This window comes from Nicotiana tomentosiformis, chromosome 7 (assembly GCF_000390325.3).
Source record: "Nicotiana tomentosiformis chromosome 7, ASM39032v3, whole genome shotgun sequence".
Taxonomy (NCBI): Eukaryota; Viridiplantae; Streptophyta; class Magnoliopsida; order Solanales; family Solanaceae; genus Nicotiana; species Nicotiana tomentosiformis.
This window is the reverse complement of record NC_090818.1, coordinates 14,191,790-14,212,159: the sequence shown is the minus strand read 5'-3', so window position 1 is coordinate 14,212,159 and position 20,370 is coordinate 14,191,790. Positions and strand designations below refer to the sequence as shown.

Genomic DNA, 20,370 nt, shown 5'->3' with positions numbered 1-20,370 from the left:
ACATGCACCTATCCATTCTTAGTTCCAAATTACATATTCGCTTTCCCTTTCAGCACATATGCGGGACAATTCTATATCTGAACATGCCACAAACTGAACTTACATTCAGTCCACAGTTTTATAGATGTCACGGGTACTAACTTAGAAGGAACTAAATTCAAAATGTAATTTGCAGTTTCTAGGAAATATTCCAAAAACGAATAAGGCACATCTGAATAACACTTCATTAATCTATCTGTGTCCAAAAAAGACTTATTTCTTCTTTCTATCACACCACTCTATTATGGAGTTTACAGTGTAGACAATTGAGATGTAATCCCTTATTCTGATAAGTAACAAAAGAACTCTTTAGAGAGGTGCTTGCCACTACAATCAAATTGCAGTAACTTAATATATTTCCTTGGTGCTTCTCCGTTTCAAGTCTTAAAAATCTTGTATTGCTTAAATCATTAAGACTTACGGTGCATCAAATTAATATATTAATATTTTGAGTAATCATTTATGAACGTCACAAAATACTCAAAACTATCTCTTACGAGTATGTTCATTTAACCAATCAAATCATAAGGGATTAATTCTAGCTTATCACTAGCTTTATTTTCTTTTGAAGGGAAATATCTTTTAGTCAAATTTCCTTCCAAACAAGATCCACAAGTTGGTAGTGCCTCTACTTTCAATGAACATTAAGGTTCATCTTTGACCAACTTGAAATCCTATTCAGATTAATATGACTTAGATAAAAGTGCACAGAAAGTTTTACTCAATTTTGAAGAACATATTCTCTTATGAGGTAGACTAATATTGTTCTGTTAAGGAGAGACATTAATATACAATAACAAGGTCATGCATTCATGTACCAGAAAAGATAAAATATTTATCAAGCTCAATAACTCAAGAGTTATTCGAAAAATAAGACAAATATCCATCTCTTATTTTACCTAGAAACCGGAATTAAATTCCTTCTAACAAAAGGTACATATATTGCATCCTTTAAATTAATGTCTTATCACTAAAAAAAAAAAATTAACAAGTAATACGACAAATTGCATAAAGTCATTGTGGAGTTGAGATAAAAATATTAAATAGATCATAATAAGTCAAAACACTGAATAATAAAATTCAGATTGCATTCAATATTTATATACATACATGCATCTCGAATAATAAAATTCCGATGGGAAAAGAATCATTCATGCAAAGTATATTATATAATGCAAGAATTATACAATCCAAGAATAAATATAACCAGCTCGGATAGAGAGTATACTATTATTTCCAGTCAATTGTATATAACCTTTTAATACGAAAATTTTAAATACACTATACATATATGTATTCATCAGTGGCGGATCCTGGATTTTGTGCAAGCGGGTTCAGTCAAAGACGAACATGTCTAGTAAGTGGTGTTGGGTATGACAAGTAGGGTTTGATTATTTTATTATCCTTTTTTGTTCTTAATACAGTCTCAAAATAAAGTTATTTTAAAGTTGGCACTCTATAATTTTAACAAACCTAAAAATATTTTATGAAGGTTAAAAAGGATTATCTATCTATATTTTAAGAAATTTGTCTATTTAGTTTAACAAATTTTACATCAAAAATTCTAATTTAACAAATATCTACTAACTAAGATATTTAAAATTTTTTAGAGTTTTCCTTGTTATTTGTCTATAAAAGAGAACAGTCAAAGATTGAAGGGCAAGATGGTGTTTAATTTGAGACAAAGATTGTTTTAGCCTTACGTTGCACACACACCAGTCCAAGTACGGATTAAGAAAATTAATTGGAAAACGCCCCCAAATGGGATTCGATCTCAGCATCCTTCACAAACGTTGAACCCGCTCGACCACCTACACAATGAGCAGTTAGTGTTAAAGCGGGTTCAAACTATATTTTATAATGTAATTTTTCTCTTTTAAATATATTATTTATCAATATATACTGTAACGACCCAACCGGTCGTTTTAACTTTTAGAATCTCGTTCCCCTAAATAAAACTTCTCGTATGTGCTTTAAATGATTTATGACTTGTGGGGATGGTTGGTTCAGGATTTGGAAGTGTTTGGGTTGAAATCGGAATACTTGGTTTCTTAAGTTGGCTTTAAAAGGCCAAGTTTGACTTTGGTCAACATTTTGAGCAAACAGACTCGGATCAGTATTTTGACAGTTTCGGTAAGTCCGTATTGTGATTTGGGACTTGGACATATGCCCGAAATTAAATTATGAGGTCCCTAGCCCGAGATATGGAATTTTGATTTAAAAAATAAATTAAGTTTAAATAGTGACCGGATGTCGAATTATGTGCAAACGACCCTCGGAATATAATTTTGATGATTCCAACAGCTCTGTATAGTGATTTTGGACTTAGAAGCGTGATCGAAATTTTATTTGGAAGTTCGAAGTGAAATTAGGCTTGAAATGGCTAAAACAAGAATTTAAGTTTAGAAGTTTGACCGGGGAGTTGACTTTTTGATACCGGAGTCGTAATACAGTTACAAAAATTTTTATAGCTCCGTTATGTCATTTATGACTTGTGTGCAAAATTTGAGGTCAATCGGAGTTGATTTGATAGGTTTCGACATCGAATGTAAAAGTTAAAAATTCTTAGTTTCATTAAGCTTGAATTGGGGTATGATTCATGGTTTTAGTGTTGTTTAATGTGATTTAGAGATTCGACTAAGTTCGTATGATATTTTAGGACTTCTTGGTATATTTGGTTGAGGTCCCGAGGGCCTCGGGTGAGTTTCGGATGGTTAACGGATTAAAAAATTGAACTTAAACAGCTGGTGCAATTTTTCTTTTCTGCTGGAAATTCTGGGCTGTGATCGAGGCCAAGATCGAGGCCCAAAATTGAGGCCCAAAATCGAGCTCCCGAGATCGAACTGGGCAGATCTGTAATTTATAAAAACAGAGGCATTCGACCCATTTGCCATTTTTGACAAACTTGAGCTTGAGCAGATGCGACGTTTGGCAGATTTTCATGGAAAGACATTTGGGGTAAGTGATTCCAAACTCGGATTTGGTCTATATACACAAATATATTATTATTTTCACCATTTAATTAGTGTTTTGAGATTGAAATTTGAATTTTTTTAGAAATCTCATAGAAACGAATTTTTGAGATTTCGGTATCGGTTTGAAGTCGGATTTGAGTGAAACTTGTATGGTTGGACTCATAATTGAATGGGTTGTCGGATTTCATAACTTTCGCCGAATTCCGAGATGTGGACCCCACATACGAAATTTTAATTAATTTCGGGATTTTTATTGAAAATGTAGTATTTTCTTATAGAATTGATTCTTATAAATTTTAGTGATTGTATCGAATTATTTTTGGTTAGATTCGAGCCAATCGAAATTGGATAATCGAAGAAAAAGCCTACTAGTGGATTAAATTGGATCAAAATGAGGTAAATCTCTTGTCTAATCTTGTGAGGGGGAAATTACCTCATAGGTGATTAAAATTAAATAATTATTGTAAATTGTGGGGACTACGTACGCACGAGGTGACGAGAGTCCGTGTGTAGTTACTATTAATGCTAAAGTCCGGGTAGTTTAGGACTCAAAGTATGAATTAATTATGTAAATTATATTCTTTCTTTAATTAATATTATTTGACATATATGTACATATATATTGTGAATTGTAAGATAAAAATATTAGGGAATAAAAATCCCATATACTTGTTTTTTTTGTTCTGTTTAAATTTATTTAATTGTTAAGGGAAATTGTTCTTCCTCCTGAATTTATCTTATAACAAATAGAAGAATTAACTCAAATAGTCACTCACCCTACCACTTAAACTAAAATTAGCAGGTGAGTGTACAATATATGCATAATTTATGTATTACATGTGTATAATCTATGTATATGGTTAGAAAAAGTATACAATTAATATGACCGATTATTTGTGTAAAGATCCCGAACAAATATACTCTAATTCCGGAGGTACATAAGAAAATGTCCTCATTTCTTGTGGAGCGGGCCGAATGCCTCGGCAGGATAGATGCATTTATGGATCGTGTCGCACGTCCCTCGGCAATGTACACGAAACTCTGGATCGGGCCGTACTACCTCGGCAGAAATCGTGCTTAATAATAATAATAATTACACGATACTTGGACAGTTTATTATAGCTTGTAAAGCTATTTGATAAATTAGAAATTTATTGAAATTGAATTGCACCTTGTAAAACTATTTGATAAATTGGAATTTTTATTGAATTTGAAATATTTAATTAATTGATTAGAAATTATTTGAATTGAAGGAATTTAATTAATATATTGAGAATTATTGGAATTTAATTAATTATGCTAGTTCAATAAAATTATTGTTAACTCTGTGAATCACGTTGATATAAATATTTCTATTTTCATGATTTTTTTAATATTATTGACCCACAGTGAGTGTCAAAGTTGGTCATCTCATCTGTACCACTTCGAGATTAGGCTTGATACTTATTGGGTACACGTTGTTTACGTACTCATACTACACTTGCTTCACTTTTTGTGCAGGATCTGAGACAGGTACTAGTGGAGGACCTATCATCACATATCCTTGTCATCCCGAGGCATAGTGGTGAGTTGCCTTTCTAAACCGTTCTGCAGCTACTAGTATCTCTTCTTATATTTACATTCGGTCTATTTCATTTCAGACAGTATTCGGAGTTTTGTATAATCTATTAGATGCTCATGCACTTATGACACCGGGTCTTGGCACACGCATTGGTATAATTTGGTATTTTATTATTTTCTTGGATTAAAATTTTAACCAATGTACGTTTGATTTATCAATTGGCTTGCCTAGCTGTAGTGTTGGGTGTCATCACGACTTATATGAGAAATTGGGTCATGACATATATAGTATAATTTTTTGATGAAGCGGGTTCAACTGACCCCCCTTGACACCAGGTGAGTCCGCCCCTGGTATTCATGCATATCGAATAGCAATTTCGATGGGGAAAGAACTACTCATGCAACATACATATATAATGCCAGATTATTCACTCCAATAATTAAAACAGATCCAACTTAGATGGAGAGTATACTGTTAATTCAAGTCAAGTGAACATCATAATTAATATCTCTAGTTCCATTGATCCTACATGTATAATAAGATGGAGAGTAGGCACACGATGTCAATTACTAGTATTTCACCTAGTGAGCTTGCAATAAATTTATCCGATATGGAGAAAGACCTAAAGTCAACGCGTAATTTTATTACTCACTTGAAATTAATAGTGGAAGACCATAGAAATATATTTATATCACCACTTCATCATGATTGTATTTTAGTTACAAAATTGATTCAACCCTTAATCTAAGATAGAGAGTTAATACAGGTTATTAATAACTAGTAACTATACCCAGTGAGTTCATAATAAATTTATCCGATATAGAAGAAGACCTAATGTCAACGCGTAAATTTATTATCTCACTATAAATAAATAATGAAGATTTTAGGGGGTAATTCCTATCACCACTTTATCACAACAATGACCTTTTCTCTAAGGATTAAGTTTCAGAATTAAAAAAAAAAAAATCCTCAAAACCCCAATTAACAGTCTTAAAATGCTAAAATTAATTTTTTTGGTCACTGGGTTATTTCTGATAAACCTACCAAATTTCAGATCAATCGGAGATCGTTAAAATCATAATCTCCAAAAATTGCGACCAAATTTGGAAAATTACCATTTTAAGTATTTTTTAAGAATTTAAAATATGACCTACATTCTTATCATATACCAATTTATATAAAATCAACATGTGTTATCATGTTCCAGATTAGACATAAATAAAATGATAGAAAGAATGACTTTTCGTATGTAAATCACATTTTAATCCGCCAAACCTCCAAAAAAACTCATCTAAATGATCCCGAATCGTCAAAATACGATGTGATTCACTGTATAATAGTGAGTTATTCTTAACTGATCATTTCCGATGATCCTACCGAATTTCAGGTCATTTGGAGATCGTGAAATTCACGATCGCCAAAAACTAGACCAAATTCGAATAAATTATTTTTGGCGTATTTAGGATTAAATCAATACGATTTGCATTCTTGTTGTGTATCATATCAAGTTAAATCATTATGTCTCATATTTAACACAAATATAGCCGATATATAAAGAATAATTGTTCATATTTATAATAAATTCATTTTAATAAACTGCTTGAAAACTCATCTAAACGATCTCAAAATGCCGAAAAATAAGCATGATTCACTGCATAGCAATGAGTTTTTCTCACTAGATCGTTTTCGATAAACCGATCAAGTTTCAGGTCAATTGGAGTTCGTCAAATTCATGACCACCACACTGTAACCAAACTCGGAGAATAACCGTTTTAAGCAGTTTAATGAATTAAAATAAATATGATATTGATTTCCATTATCCTTATAATTATACTATGAGCTCAAGGCATATATTACGTTCTTCCTATATGTATGATACATAATATCTTCTTTTGCAATAAATTATCCTTTTATTAAATACACAAGAACTTAAGATATTATATTTTCTCCCGTTCGGCAAAACCCCCAATATCTCTTCTTATGGGTGGAGTTGGTCTCACTAGTATCCAAAGATAAAACTCTTTTTTTAGTTAAGAACCTCCACCACTAATGTAGATTTATCAAGGATATTTTTCACATGGTACATCAAGCAGATTTTAATGACTCAAATAAATAGATAATTTTGTGGATCCTACTTATTAATCATAATGCTCAATCCATGAATAGACATAATTTTACATGTACAAATTTATTAAGAATTTTTCATGAGTTCAAATAAACAAACCACTTTAGTGGTAACTATTTATTACTTACAAAATTCTCAATTTACGAGTGAAGATACATGTAGCTCATAAAATTATTTTATCGCAGATTATGGAACACAGCTTAAAAAGCATGCCAATAATATAAAACTCATACAAAATACCATCATATTTTACTTATTACAACCTCCAACCATAGAACAAAATTTTCATCGAAAATCCAAGACTAATAATCACGCAGGGCATAAAAACATAAACTAAAATTTGAGAAATTTTTTATGCACAAATATGCCAAACACACCAATCATTAGTCATCCAGGATATCAAACAGAGGATTTTACTTTCTTACAAAATAATTATATCATCACACAATATCAAGTATACCTTGTAAGACCTAGTCAATCAAATTCTACACTTCTATTATTGAATTTAATACAACAACACGTTTATTTACTAATAGCCAATGTGTAAACCCATTATATCACCAGTATTTAATCATGAAGACCATGGGGAGTCACCCCCACCACCATAAATTAAAAACGAATTAAAATTATTAAGAAATAATTTCCAGAAAATAGAAAAACGTCCAAAATACAGTCCAAATGACCTCAAAACGCCGAAAATACCATGATTAACTGCTAAAGTAGTGAGTTTTTGTCACCATGTCATTTCCGATGGATCCACCAAATTTCGGCTCAATCATAGTCCGTCAAGTTCGTTGACCTCCGAAAATACCGGCAATTCGGTCAAAATCGGGTTTTGCGTTTTTCTAGGGTTTACCCCAAAAAATCAGATACTCCCAATCATATATCAATAAAAAAAAGATATATCATGATTACAAGAATAATCCAAATTTTTTTTGCACGGTTAATTCACAAACAACAGTGCAGTTTTTCAGAAAACAACATATACATGTAATTCAAAAACGCACATAAACACGATATTCTTGTTTCATGAAAAACCTAGTTATCTAATTAGATGTGAGTGGGCTCTGATACCAATTGATGAATTATTATAAGCAGCGGAAGCAATACCAGTATCAAAATCACATGTAATCTAGACAACTAGTATAAACGGGATTTCACGGGTTATTTTTTGAATCGTGAACGAAATTCCTCTATCACGTGAGCCTCCAATTCCACAACAACTCAATGAAATCTCCATCATCAGCATGATAAAGATTCGCGAACGTTCCACGGTCTTCTACTTTGTTACCCAAATAATATCCGAAAAATAGTAAGTGGGCAAAATTTTCTAGGAAAAAGGATGAAAATTTCGGCCACCTTCTTCTTCTCCCTTTATATGGAAAACCTTATGTATTTATAACACAAGTTTTAAGGGTTAAAACCCTTTTCCAAAACCTGTTAGGTTTTCCTTTCCACTAGAAAAAAGATTCCTTTATTTCCTATTATTTAGGCACAACAGAGACCACAAAATATAATTAACAAGGCTTCCATATGGAATTAATTTCTAATTTTTGAAATTAATATCCTCCATAATTAATTACGAATTATTCAATTAAAAATTCGTAATTGCACTTCTTATTCAATGTCGAAATTCATCCATTAAATCTTATTTAACTCCCCATGTTAAGATTCATATACTAATCAATTAAATTAAATTACTGACGATTTAATTTATTGATTGTTTTCTTTAGACTTTCGCTTAACTTATTTCATGTGTCGGATACAAAATCCACCGGCCGAGTTTACACATGAAAACTTATAAGCTTTCATAAAGGTGTATCATCAATCTCTAAACCGAGACATGAATTCCATCAACTAACTATTACTTCGCCAATGTACATTATTATTATTCAATTTATCAGGCATATTGACCTACGAAAGAATCTCGCCTTTTAATAAACCAAAACAATAATAATTATATCAAGATTAAGAGTATAAGTACATTTAATGGCTATAGAGTTTATTTTATTAAGTCAATATAAAATACTTATCTCTACTTGGTTTGTTCAATACATACAAAATGTACTAGCACAAGAAGTTGGAATCAAATCATTCCCATAATGAAGATAAATTATATTTAATCTTGTGCTACAATCATCCATGATGGTTTGTCCAATTCCATCATTAGATTGTGAACTCAAACTTTATACTTATAAGAACCGATGATTTAATCTTACGCGTATAAGCTAAACTCTATATACTAAATCATCTACTATATAAGCAAATGACAAAGATTAATATATGATCTATTTAAAACTTCATTAAAACTGAATATACAATTATTTCATAATAAATACTATATCTAAACCAAACCCAAGGTTAATAGTATATATCCCAACAATCTCCCACTTAGACTTTTAACCATAACAATTGTTAGAATATACTATATCTAAACGCATGGTTAATAGTATATGCCCCATCACCACCAACATTGGCTCACTTACCAAGCTATACTACTTTGAAAGACCGAGTTCCTTAGTCGAGCACAAACTTCAGAGTAGGGATATGGCATACCATACATAAAGCAAGTTAGAGATGAAAACAAAATCCAAAAATCATAACATATGAAAAATATAAGCAAATATCACCATAATACACGTTGTGTACAACCCTTGCTCCACACTCACAAGCACATACACTCTCGTATATGCAAGAAAAGGGAATCCCCCTTTTATTCGAGGGGATATTCAAGTAGAATTATCGGCTCATACTTATATTTATTTTTACTTTGCATGATACATTCAACAAGGTGGGTTGCTCTGATGGTAAGTACACTGAGTTTCATTTGGAAACACCCTCTCTACCCCAGGGTAGGGGTAAGGTCTGCATACATACTACCCTCCTCAAACCCCACTAGTGGGATTATATTGGGTTGTTGTTGTTGTTGTTGTTGTTGTTGTACTTTGCATGATACATTCAAGTGAGTGTTACAAACTTTTGCAAAAGTAAAAGCACTCATACTAATAGGCATCTTAGCTCAATGAGCAACTCAAAACCAATTCAGTGGCAACGTATTGTCATGCCATGCAATATTTTCGTCGAGATTGGATTGCTGTTTAGTGTACCGCTTGTCTAGCCTATGTTTTGCAAGCCTACATAAGGTAGAAGATCGAAAAGAATGCATGGGATGGATGCCCGAGCATTGTGGAGAGCAATGCTCTACTTGTATATAAGATTGAAAAAGAAACTCTACTTTCATCCGGAACATTCTAGGTACGATTGTTAGCGCCTCACAACTATTTTAGGCGACTAACATACCCATCTAAGTTGAATGAAAACTAGTTATCGCATGAAAAGAAAAGTTTTTCGGTTTTGCAGAAATTGAAAAACATTTTGAAAACTTAAAAGATAATACTTTCTTCGTTTTTTGGTCGAAAATTTGTTTTGCAAAAATTAAAATTTGCAAAAAAATATTTTTGTGAATAAACAAAAAATGATGGGCCATTTAAACGAAAGGAGTGAGACCCACATGACTCCAAAGCCCAATATCATTCTAGGTTAGACAAGCCCAAATCCAACCTAGCCGTTTGGTGGACGTGCAATGGAGAATGGCGGTCGAATTTCGGACCCAAAATTCCGATTGGCCTGCTAAGATGAATTGAAATTGAGTCGTCGATTTCTTCGGCCAAATTCCATTGAATGACCACCACTCTTCCTCTTCCTCACCTCCATCTCCTCCTTTGTCCTCCTCGCGATCTCTTTCTCCGGCTAAATTCGTCTCTGTACGTTACAACTCCCCTTTCTCTCTCCTCCTATATGTCTTAAATTTTTTATCTTTAGTGAAACAAAAACCCTAATCCCCTTTTTCCTTATAATTGATGTTAAAATGAGAAATAAGAGTTGTGAATTGGTTGTAATGATTTATCGTTTAGCTCCTCACTGCTTAATGAAAGCTAAAGTTCCGATTTGTAATATACCTCTTTTATATTCTTCACTAGTTAATTTATAAAACTTAATTTATTTACCCTATGGTACTGCTTCTTGAGCTGCGATGGTTGCCCGAATATGGCTCTGAGTATTGCTTATCAGTTGCTGTTACATTTTCATTGGATAAAGGAGATTTTTTTTTTCTAAATGAAAGCTACAAAAGATAAAATGTATGGGTATTTGTATTTTTCGAGCTGACAGTTACCAGGATGCTACTTGCTAAGATGCATACATTATGGGTTCTACTAATGTTTAATTTGCTTCTGGAAGGTTAAAAACACTAGGTGATTTCTTCATCCGCCTTGATGGGCAAAGTTACCCTGTAATTGTGGTGTTGGGAGGTAACAGTTACCCAGTAGAATAACCGAGGTGCATGCAAGCTGGCCTGGACATCACAATCATAAAAAATATTTGCTTCTAGATCTGGGGGTTTATAGTATGTGTTGGAGTAGAAGGAAGCAGACTGAAAATTTGGTTTATGTTCCACATGAAACATTTTCATTTTGCTTGCTGCGTGAATTTTATGTTTGAATCAGTATAATATTGAACGAAGAGGGGAACAGACCCCCCTCCGTTTTTTCTGTTTGTGTGATAGCCTGATAGGGAGAGACAGACCCTTTAGAGACAAAATAAGAGCAGTGAGTCTTTGTGGATAAGTACCAAGATATTGAGAAATAGACTTACTCTTTCGAAAGAGACAACATAGAAAAACTAAATTTACAAGAATAGACTGGAATTGCATTGCATTGTCAAAAAAGATCATAATATTCCTTTAGTACAACTGTTCTAAACTGTGAGGGATAGAAACTAGATATATGTTTTTTGCACCCAATGGTGTGGCCTAGTAGTAGACTAGTTGTCAATGAAGTAGACAGAGAATTATGGGGTGTTAGGTTCAAATCCCGTCAGAGACAAAAAAACACAAGGTGATCTTTTCCCATTTGCAGTTACCTTGTATCTGTGCTAGTGAGACATTAAAGGTGCTGGTGGAATAGTCAGGTGCCCGCAAGCAGGCTAGGACTCTGCCATCATCCAAAAAAGAACTAGATTTATGTTTTCTTGCCATGTTTTTTCCCTTTTGGCTTTATGAATCAACTTTGTTTTGCTGATGTACCTCAATATTTGTTCTCTGGAAGTCCTTTGCTCTTCTTCTTTTTATTGCATTTAAACCTATTTTTCCTTGTAATCATGAAAACTCGTTTACAGATAAGGAGAACGTTATATGACAGTATAGCATAGAGTACGATCATGGCTGTTGAGGCTTTTTCCAAGACAAAGTTGATGGCTGAAGTTGATGATGATGATGATGATATGCCCTTAGTTTTCAAACGAAGTAGTACCACATCAAAGCAGAATCAGTCAAATTCATCATCTCAGAAGCAGGATGGACGATCGGGGCGGCAAGCTTCTGATGTACGTTCTCCTAATGGCCAGAGCTCTAGTGCTCAGAAAGTTAAGGCAGGCACCTCTTCTAAGGCTTCTCGGGCAGTTTCACCTTTCACTAGTCCAAAAGCATCACCTTCATCAGGCAGGACATCTCCTGCACCAAACTCAAGGCCATCTGCCTCTGCGGGTAATCAGGCAAAAGATGTTAATCAACAATCCAAGATTGTTCCTAATGAGCCAAAACAAGCTGTTGAACCAAAATCTGAACCTAATGATGAAGCTGAGGATTCTGAAGATGATAAACCATTGAGTGCTAGGCTTTCTTCTGGGTTATCTAAGAGCAATTCTAGTCATGCCAACAAAGTGCTTGGTACTTCAGCATCAGTTCAAAAGTCTAGACCTCCCAAAAAAGAGGATTCAGATGATGAAATTCCCTTAGCGTCAAGGTTTCAATTGAAGTCCAATGCAGGGGCTTCCACAAGCAAGTCTTCTAATTCTGAAGAAGTTAAGCCTAAAATTCGGCAAAATGGTTTGCCATCTACAACAGTTTTAAGTAAGAGACCCCCTGGTGATGTAAAGTCTGCTGCTCAGGCTTCAGTTAAAAAGCCTAGGCTTTCTGATGCATCTACACCTGTTTCGAGTAAGCAAGCGTCTGTTAAACCTGAAAAAAAGACAGAGGACGACGACGATGACGTTCCTATATCTCAGAGAATTAAAAAGTCAGTAGCTTCAGCTAGTAAATTGTCGTCTGCAAAGAAAGCAACCAAAGTTGTTTCGTCGTCGATGAAAACAAAGAAGAAATTGAAGAAATCCAAGTACTCTAAGTCGTCGAAACTGCAGCCAAGCTCTGGTGAAGGGCAAAAATGGACTACATTGGTTCACAACGGTGTGATTTTTCCGCCTCCATACAAGCCTCATGGGGTTAAGATGCTCTACAAGGGAAAGCCCGTAGATCTGACTCCAGAGCAGGAGGAGGTCTCAATCTGTCTCTGGCTGTTTGTGTCTCATTCATGTCTTTGTGAATTTATTCTCAGTACAGCAATTTCTTTCTGCCTGCAGGTTGCAACAATGTATGCCGTGATGTTAGACACTGATTACATGAGTAAGCTGCAGTTCAAAGAGAATTTCATGAATGACTGGAGAAAAATACTAGGAAAAAACCATGTCATTCAAAATTTAGATGACTGTGATTTTACCCCAATATATGAGTGGCATCAAAGTGAGAAGGAGAAGAAGAAGCAAATGAGTACCGAAGTAAGTAAATGAATAAAACTATAAAGTTATGAAATATGAGAAGTTGTAGTTATTTTGTGACCTATACCGTGGTTTGTTCATTTTTCTTATACTTTTCTACCTTCTAATTGCTGGTTAGCTTTCTGTATGAGTGCCGGATAACTATTTTTTAAAACATTTCTCGTCTTGTTAATTGTCACAAAGTGCTGAATTTGTTTAGCAGTTGTATGTTCTCATCCGATATAGCACAACTTATCCCAGCCAACTTTGGTCTGAAAAGACATGGCTGCTTCATAGTGTCCAAATGCATAGATTACTTTGTGTGGTGGATGTGTTACTTGCTAATCTCTTATGGTAGTATGTTATTTGTGTGGTAGGCATTTGATGCCTACATTTGTCTGACCAGCATGAACATGGTGTTTCTGTCAACCTTCTAAAATAATTTTAGCTGCATTTGCTTAACCGAGAAGATTCGCGGCAGCTGTGCTTCATAGTTTATATTCTAAGCCATCCTTGCAAATGCAAGAGATCCGATCACATTATTCTTTTATCTTACCAACCTCTACCCATATGCGCCATTGAGACTCTAAGTTCCAAATTGAGCATTATTTTGTTTTACTGCATAAAATGTATAACTTCTATTAACATTTTTTAATAGCTAATTGAAGATGACACTTACCTCTCTTCCTCTTTATTGACGTTAAAGCTGGATGATTTTGGAATTTCATTTTCTATAGCAAGTGGAAGTCACTTAAGCACTACCCTTATTAGAGATCTAGGCAGAAATTCTATGATGGACCAAGTTCTTTGGGTTTGATGAAGTGGTGGTAACTTTGATTGTGGTTAACCTAGTAGCCAAGTACATAAAGCTTGTAGATGTTTTAAATATTTTTCGTCCAAAAATTGCCTATTTTGCAGGAGAAAAAGGCATTGAGAGAAGAGAAACTCAAGCAAGAAGAGAAGTACATGTGGGCTATTGTTGATGGTGTTAAGGAGAAGGTTGGTTCTGTTTATCGTTAGCTTTTAGCATTATCTTGCTTTTATACATGATACTTTAAGCAAAATGACATGTGTTATCTTTTGTAAATTATGCAATGGGATTATAAGATGGTCTTATGTCTTATTTTCTGAAAAAGAAAAGGTCTCATGTCTTCCTTTTTTTTGGGGATGTTTCTTCTCTTATGTCTTTCTTTTCTGGTGATGTTTCTTCTTTCTTTTTCAACATCATCTGCTTCTGTTCTGAGAATTTTAGCTTACGTTAGCAATGCGTTTATCCAGCTTACAAAGTTTCTTGCTTGGAAGTCTGAAGCAGCCAATTATCTCTTATATGTTTTCATTTTTCTGTTCTGATGCTATTCCATGACATCCCCTTGACTGATCTTCAACAACTTTGAAGAGCTTTATTTCCTTTATGTTTTGTGTATAGTTAGAAGAACATCTTGTCTAGTTGATTCTTTGGTTCCATTCTTATGCTATAACCTGTGCCATGAGTACACGCTTTTTTGACGTTATTTTTGTTTTCTAGCCATATGATATTGAGCCTCTTAGTTATTCCCAAATCTCAATCTTGAGCTTCCTTTCCTTTCAGTATGATATTCCAATATGGTGTTCTCTTTTCGTTCTTCACCATGGTAGGTGTCCACCCCTAAAATCAGAAAAGCCCATGGTATAGTGAGCATAGATAACTTCCAAACCAACTGCGAATGGTCTGACCGTTTAGTTATGCGCAGGTTGGAAACTTTCGGGTTGAACCACCTGGACTGTTTCGTGGCCGTGGAGAACATCCAAAGGTAATTTTGACCTTATAACTGGCAAAAACAATCTACTATGTGCAGAGTGGTGTGCAGTGTAATGTTTTAGATACTTCAAGTTTCACTGTGGTATTGATGGATGCTGCTTAATGGTACAGATGGGAAAGCTAAAGAGACGGATCCGGCCAAATGATATTACAATAAATATTGGAAAGGGTGCTCCGATACCGGAGTGCCCCATCCCTGGCGAAAGGTTTATTCATTCTCTCTCCTGTTATCCTTTTGAAAATAGCCTATCTTTTGGAGGAGGTAAAGCTAGAATTTCACTTTCATTTATTTAACTTCCCCTCGTTGGCTTGGCAGATGGAAGGAAGTAAGGCACGACAACACTGTAACATGGTTAGCATTCTGGAATGACCCTATCAATCCAAGAGAATTCAAATACGTTTTCCTGGCAGCCAGTAGTTCCTTGAAAGGGCAAAGCGATAAAGAAAAGTATGAGAAAGCAAGGCGTTTAAAGGTACAATGAAAGCAATTGGCAAACTTCTGATCGATGAGTGTTTCTTTTTTAAATTGTATGAGTGTTTCTTTTTTAAATTGTGACTGGTTGCGCATGGATGATTGGTAGCTGTAACCGTCTCTTGGTTGCAGGATTACATTGAAGGCATTAGATCTGCATATACAAAGGATTTTACAAGTAAAGATCCTGTGAAGCGTCAGATCGCAGTTGCAACTTATCTTATTGATAAATTAGCTTTGAGGGCAGGGAATGAGAAGGTAACAGGAAGAAGGCAGGAGCACTAGCTTTTTATTTTTTCCCAGATATTTAACTAGGAGCAGCATAGATTTCAAAAAGAGTCTAAAAATTCCAAAGTAGTTGCTGATGCTGGTCATGTCTCTTTTAGAAGCATTTCAAGCTGCATCGAAGCAGGAAATTTTAGCAAAATATGTTACTTTTCTCTTTCCAATTGAATTAAGTTTACCAAGGGATACTAGCAAACCACATCACTAATAAAGAAAACACAAAGCAAATGTTTTTTATCAAAGATCAATTTATCCAAAAGAACAGAACACGAGAGATCAGTATTCCAGTTTTTAATATTATTTCTATGAAGCACCCATGCTTTGCCTGCAGAGGCATGGGACAGTGCAAAGGCTTTTTAGTATTCTTAGTCATACTTCGATGTGGTGCAGGATGACGACGAAGCTGATACAGTTGGTTGTTGTACTTTAAAAGTAGAGAATGTAGAGCCAGTACCTCCAAATATTTTGAAGGTATTGTGGTTTTATCCAACAAAAGCTAAATTTGAAGAGCTCTAGGAAACTCGTTTACAGGTTCTTAGTCTCGTGCAATTAATTATTATGCATAGAATTGACTTTGCTTCGTTCAGTTCGATTTTCTTGGTAAAGATTCTATCAGGTATCAAAATGAGGTGGCTGTGTATGAGCCTGTTTTCAAAGCTATTCAACTGTTCCGAAGTGGTTAGTAAATGCTGCTTCTGCGCTAGATTTTTATTTTATTTTATTCCTTCATGAAATACATGGATACACTTAATTGTTGATTTCAGGAAAAAAGGGCGGTGATGATCTTTTTGACAAGCTTGACACGAGTAAGCTTAATGCCCATCTAAAGGAACTCATGCCAGGCCTGACAGCAAAAGTATTTCGTACTTATAATGCATCTGTTACACTGGAGCAGCAAGTAAGTTGCTTTCTTGTACTAGAAGTTCTGTTTGACTACTGAGTTACCTGTGACTAGATGGTGGTTTTCAGATAATCTGACCTGTATATATAAAATTTTAAAAAGAACCCCCCCCCCCCCCCCCCCCCAAAAAAAAAAAAACCAAAAAAAAGGGTTGCTGTTTGTCAGCCGGAGTTAGTTGACTGTCAACTTACTGCAACTCTTCTCCCTAATTCGGGTGTGAACCAGCAATCAGAGGCAGAGTTACCCCTCTTCCCTAAAAAGAGGGAAGGTTGCAGTACTGTCTTGGTACTGCCTTACAGCGTTTTAGATAAGAACTTACCTTTTACTGATGAAAAGAAGGTGGAAGGCTGCTTTTTTATCCAGCTTGTTCAGGTTGCGCAAAAATTGTAATAGGAGGAGGAATATGCTTGGGTTGACTAATAAGTTCGGCCAGAGTTGGATAACTCAAAGAAGGGATCCACTTATCCATTTATGTTTCCGTATGAGTTTGTTTGCTTCGGGTTAAAGTTGGATAACGCGCTGAGCTAAAGTTGTTTGTGCTTGGATTATTACTAACGACCAGTGTTATTAAAGGTGCAAGTAGCACGCATAAATGATAAAATGGATGATAGATGAACATGTTACTTAAAGAATTAAAATAGGATGGTTGAAAGGTGCAAGTAGCGCACATACATGATAAGTTAGGAAACTTGATGAGCTATACTATGTGATACTCTTTCTCTGTCTGCTTTCGATATCTAGGCTCAATTTTTCCAGGAGAATGGATGATAGATGAACATGTGACTTAAGGAATTAAAATAGGATGGTCGAAATAGACCTACAATCTCTTGGAATCCATGTAAACCTGGTGAATAATAAGGCATAATGGAAGGAAAATACCCGTATAGACGATACCAGTTGGTTGCTAAATTTTAGTCATCTTGGTAAGTATCTTGGTAAGTTTTTTAGGTCTAATGTTTGCTAAGAATCTTCTAGTCTTGTTAGAAATGTATATGCCATTAGAAAATGTAGAGAATTTCTAGTGCTAGAGAACTACATGTTTTAATTTTGGATTGAGACTTATTGCATGCAGTGACATGAATAGTGAGGATTCACATAGCCAACCCCAACTAGCTTGGGATTTAGGTGTTGTTTTCTTGATGTGGCATACTATTGAATAGTATAGCAGAAATGGATGTTAAGATAGATGTGCGGTTATACAAAGATTAGATAAGTTAGAAATGATCACATTCAACAAACAGTATAAATAGCATATATAGAGTAATAGAGGATAAAATGAGAAAAGGTTGTCATAACAAGATGTGTATTACTTGAGATCAGCAACACAAACATATTGGAGCATGTCCTGATCTGCTGCAAAACATCGGTCTATGCTAATGGCTAACAAGACAATGTGCGAAGTCTTCGATGAATACAGGGAATTGGCCAACAATATCGTCATCACCATACATTGAACCATCTAAATTCCAAAGGCAGCCTGCATGGTGATGAGTACTAGTGTATTTCTTTCAAAAAGGAAGCAAGGAGAAGAAGTGAACGAGACTCAGAGTTTGTTATTTTTTCTTAGAAATGAGGGTGGCTCCATATAATTGATTCAAACGTGTTTGGATCGAGTCTTAGTTGTTGTATGCTTTTGAATAGTTTTTATCTTGATAAATGGATGCTTACTTTGTCTAAATCTAATGATAGATAATTTCAACTAGAAGTTGAAGTTTTCTGGAGTCGTCATTTTATTGTCAATGCAAGGTCCTGCTAAATTCACAAATGGGCCCACTTTTGTTTCGTATGCATATGCAGTTTCTTTTTAACACTGTCAGAGCCCTGAAGATCGGGAAATTTGTTGATATTCTCGTCTTTTTATAAAATGTACAAATACTGTTCTTGGTTGTCACAAATTAATGGATGTTACTATTGGTTTTATGCAAAATTACTGATTACGTTCAAGTCCATTTACGAATGGAGCAGTCGTTCACTCTCAACTTGTGAGTTTAATTGGGGAAAAAATGCTTGTCTTCTGATTGTAGTTGAAGTATGCGGTTATCCATGCTTGTGTAACTGGTAATGGAGATCCATTAAAGCCTTTCTCATTACCAGTGCAGAATTTTTTGTTTTTCTGGTGCTGATTTGCATTGCTACTGATGGCAGTTGACCAAGCTGACACAAGGTGGAGAGCTCGCTGAGAAAGTTGCGGTATATAATTTGGCAAATAAAGAGGTGAGACTTCCATGAAAAATAGTGCTAGTTCTGATTTGGACACTGGTGATAAATATTTCAGTTACTATATCTATGTTTCTTGTTGCAGGTTGCAATAATTTGTAATCACCAGCGTAGTGTTTCAAAGTCGCATAGTGTACAAATTTCAAAGTTGAATGAGAAGATAGATGAATTGAAGGTGATTACTTTTTGTTATCAGTGTTCATTGTCTGTAGTCCATTTCTCTCTGATAAGTTACCTAATATAATGTGAGTGGCTATTTTCCCCTCTCCCAATAGAAGAGGATTGAATGTTAATTGATGATATTTTACCTGCAGTTCACCTGTAGCCAAGTAAAATTTGCATTTACTTTAGATTGTAATTGTCTTTTAGGCTCTTTTGGAAGAATTCAAAGTAGATTTGGCTCGGGCCAAAAAAGGGAAGCCTCCATTGAAGGGCGCTGATGGCAAGGCAAAGAGGAACTTGGCCCCTGAAGCGTACTATCCCTATCCTAAACTGTAGATTTTCTTCCATTCTTTGTTTTAGTTGCTGACTGTAATGTTTGCAGATTACAGAAAAAGATAGATCAAACGAATGTGAAGATTGAGAACATAGAGAGGCAAATAGAAACGAAAGAAGAGTTGAAAACTGTGGCTTTGGGCACATCAAAAATCAACTATCTGGATCCTAGGATCACAGTTGCATGGTGTAAGCGCCATGAGGTTCCCATAGAAAAGGTAATGCCTCTTTTACAATGTCTTATGGATTTCGTGTACTTCCATGAATTTCATCTCTTACTGATAATTGACCCCGCCCGCACATTGTGATTTTCTTTTGATCCTTGTTTCTCCTGCAGATGTTCAACAAGTCTCTTCTAGCAAAGTTTGCCTGGGCGATGGATGTTGAACCAAGCTTCACATTCTAAAGTTTTGGCGGCTGTTGTAGTAAAACCAGTCTCCCTCCTCCTAATACCAATTGTTCTATCCCCCTCCCTCCCTTCTGAAAAGAGAATAGGAAAAAATTCTATTATTTTTAAACTTAAAAAGAAGAAAAAAAAAAGAAAAGAAGAGAAGAGATCTTATCGTTGTCTGACAATTTTTTAATTTGTTGACCCCCTGACAAATTCCTGTTGTATTTAAGCAACTTCTGAATTAATGGGGTGAGTTTTCCCTTATTGCCTCTCTTTCCGATTTAGTTCCCATTTGTGAACTCTTACAAGACTCAGCTTTTGATGTTCTAACTTGTTTCAAAATGATCAAAGTGCCATGTTATTCTTCATTAAGGAATACTTCAAGTTTCTGGGTAAGGTGGTTCATACATTATACATAATTAATGTCAGCTGCTAAACATCAACGAATAATTTCTGATAATCTAAATTTGATTGAACCAATTCTACGAGCTGAATGCATTAATTTTATTAGCATTCCGAATAA

The 20,370-nt window shown here is 34.8% G+C and overlaps 1 protein-coding gene across 1 annotated transcript; it reads left to right on the top strand.

Annotated features, from left to right (window-relative positions):
- Nucleotides 1–10,299: 10,299 nt before the first annotated feature.
- LOC104111683 (DNA topoisomerase 1 alpha-like) lies at nucleotides 10,300–20,111 on the top strand. Its single transcript, XM_009621431.4, has 16 exons — nucleotides 10,300–10,464; nucleotides 11,876–13,030; nucleotides 13,115–13,309; nucleotides 14,207–14,287; nucleotides 15,019–15,078; nucleotides 15,198–15,292; nucleotides 15,403–15,559; nucleotides 15,691–15,816; nucleotides 16,234–16,314; nucleotides 16,431–16,521; nucleotides 16,608–16,741; nucleotides 18,890–18,958; nucleotides 19,047–19,136; nucleotides 19,331–19,434; nucleotides 19,506–19,674; nucleotides 19,794–20,111. The coding sequence occupies exons 2-16, from the start codon at nucleotides 11,918–11,920 to the stop codon at nucleotides 19,860–19,862; spliced, it is 2,634 nt and encodes an 877-aa protein (XP_009619726.2). The 5' UTR covers nucleotides 10,300–10,464; nucleotides 11,876–11,917; the 3' UTR covers nucleotides 19,863–20,111.
- Nucleotides 20,112–20,370: the final 259 nt, after the last annotated feature.

Excerpts from the sequence above, each read along its gene's own strand:
- LOC104111683 (XM_009621431.4), top strand. The coding sequence starts at position 11,918 with ATGGCTGTTGAGGCTTTTTCCAAGACAAAGTTGATGGCTGAAGTTGAT. Across the intron at positions 15,560-15,690 it reads AGAAAGCAAGGCGTTTAAAG|GATTACATTGAAGGCATTAG; the intron begins GTACAATGAAAG and ends TCTTGGTTGCAG. Across the intron at positions 19,435-19,505 it reads AGGAACTTGGCCCCTGAAGC|ATTACAGAAAAAGATAGATC; the intron begins GTACTATCCCTA and ends TAATGTTTGCAG.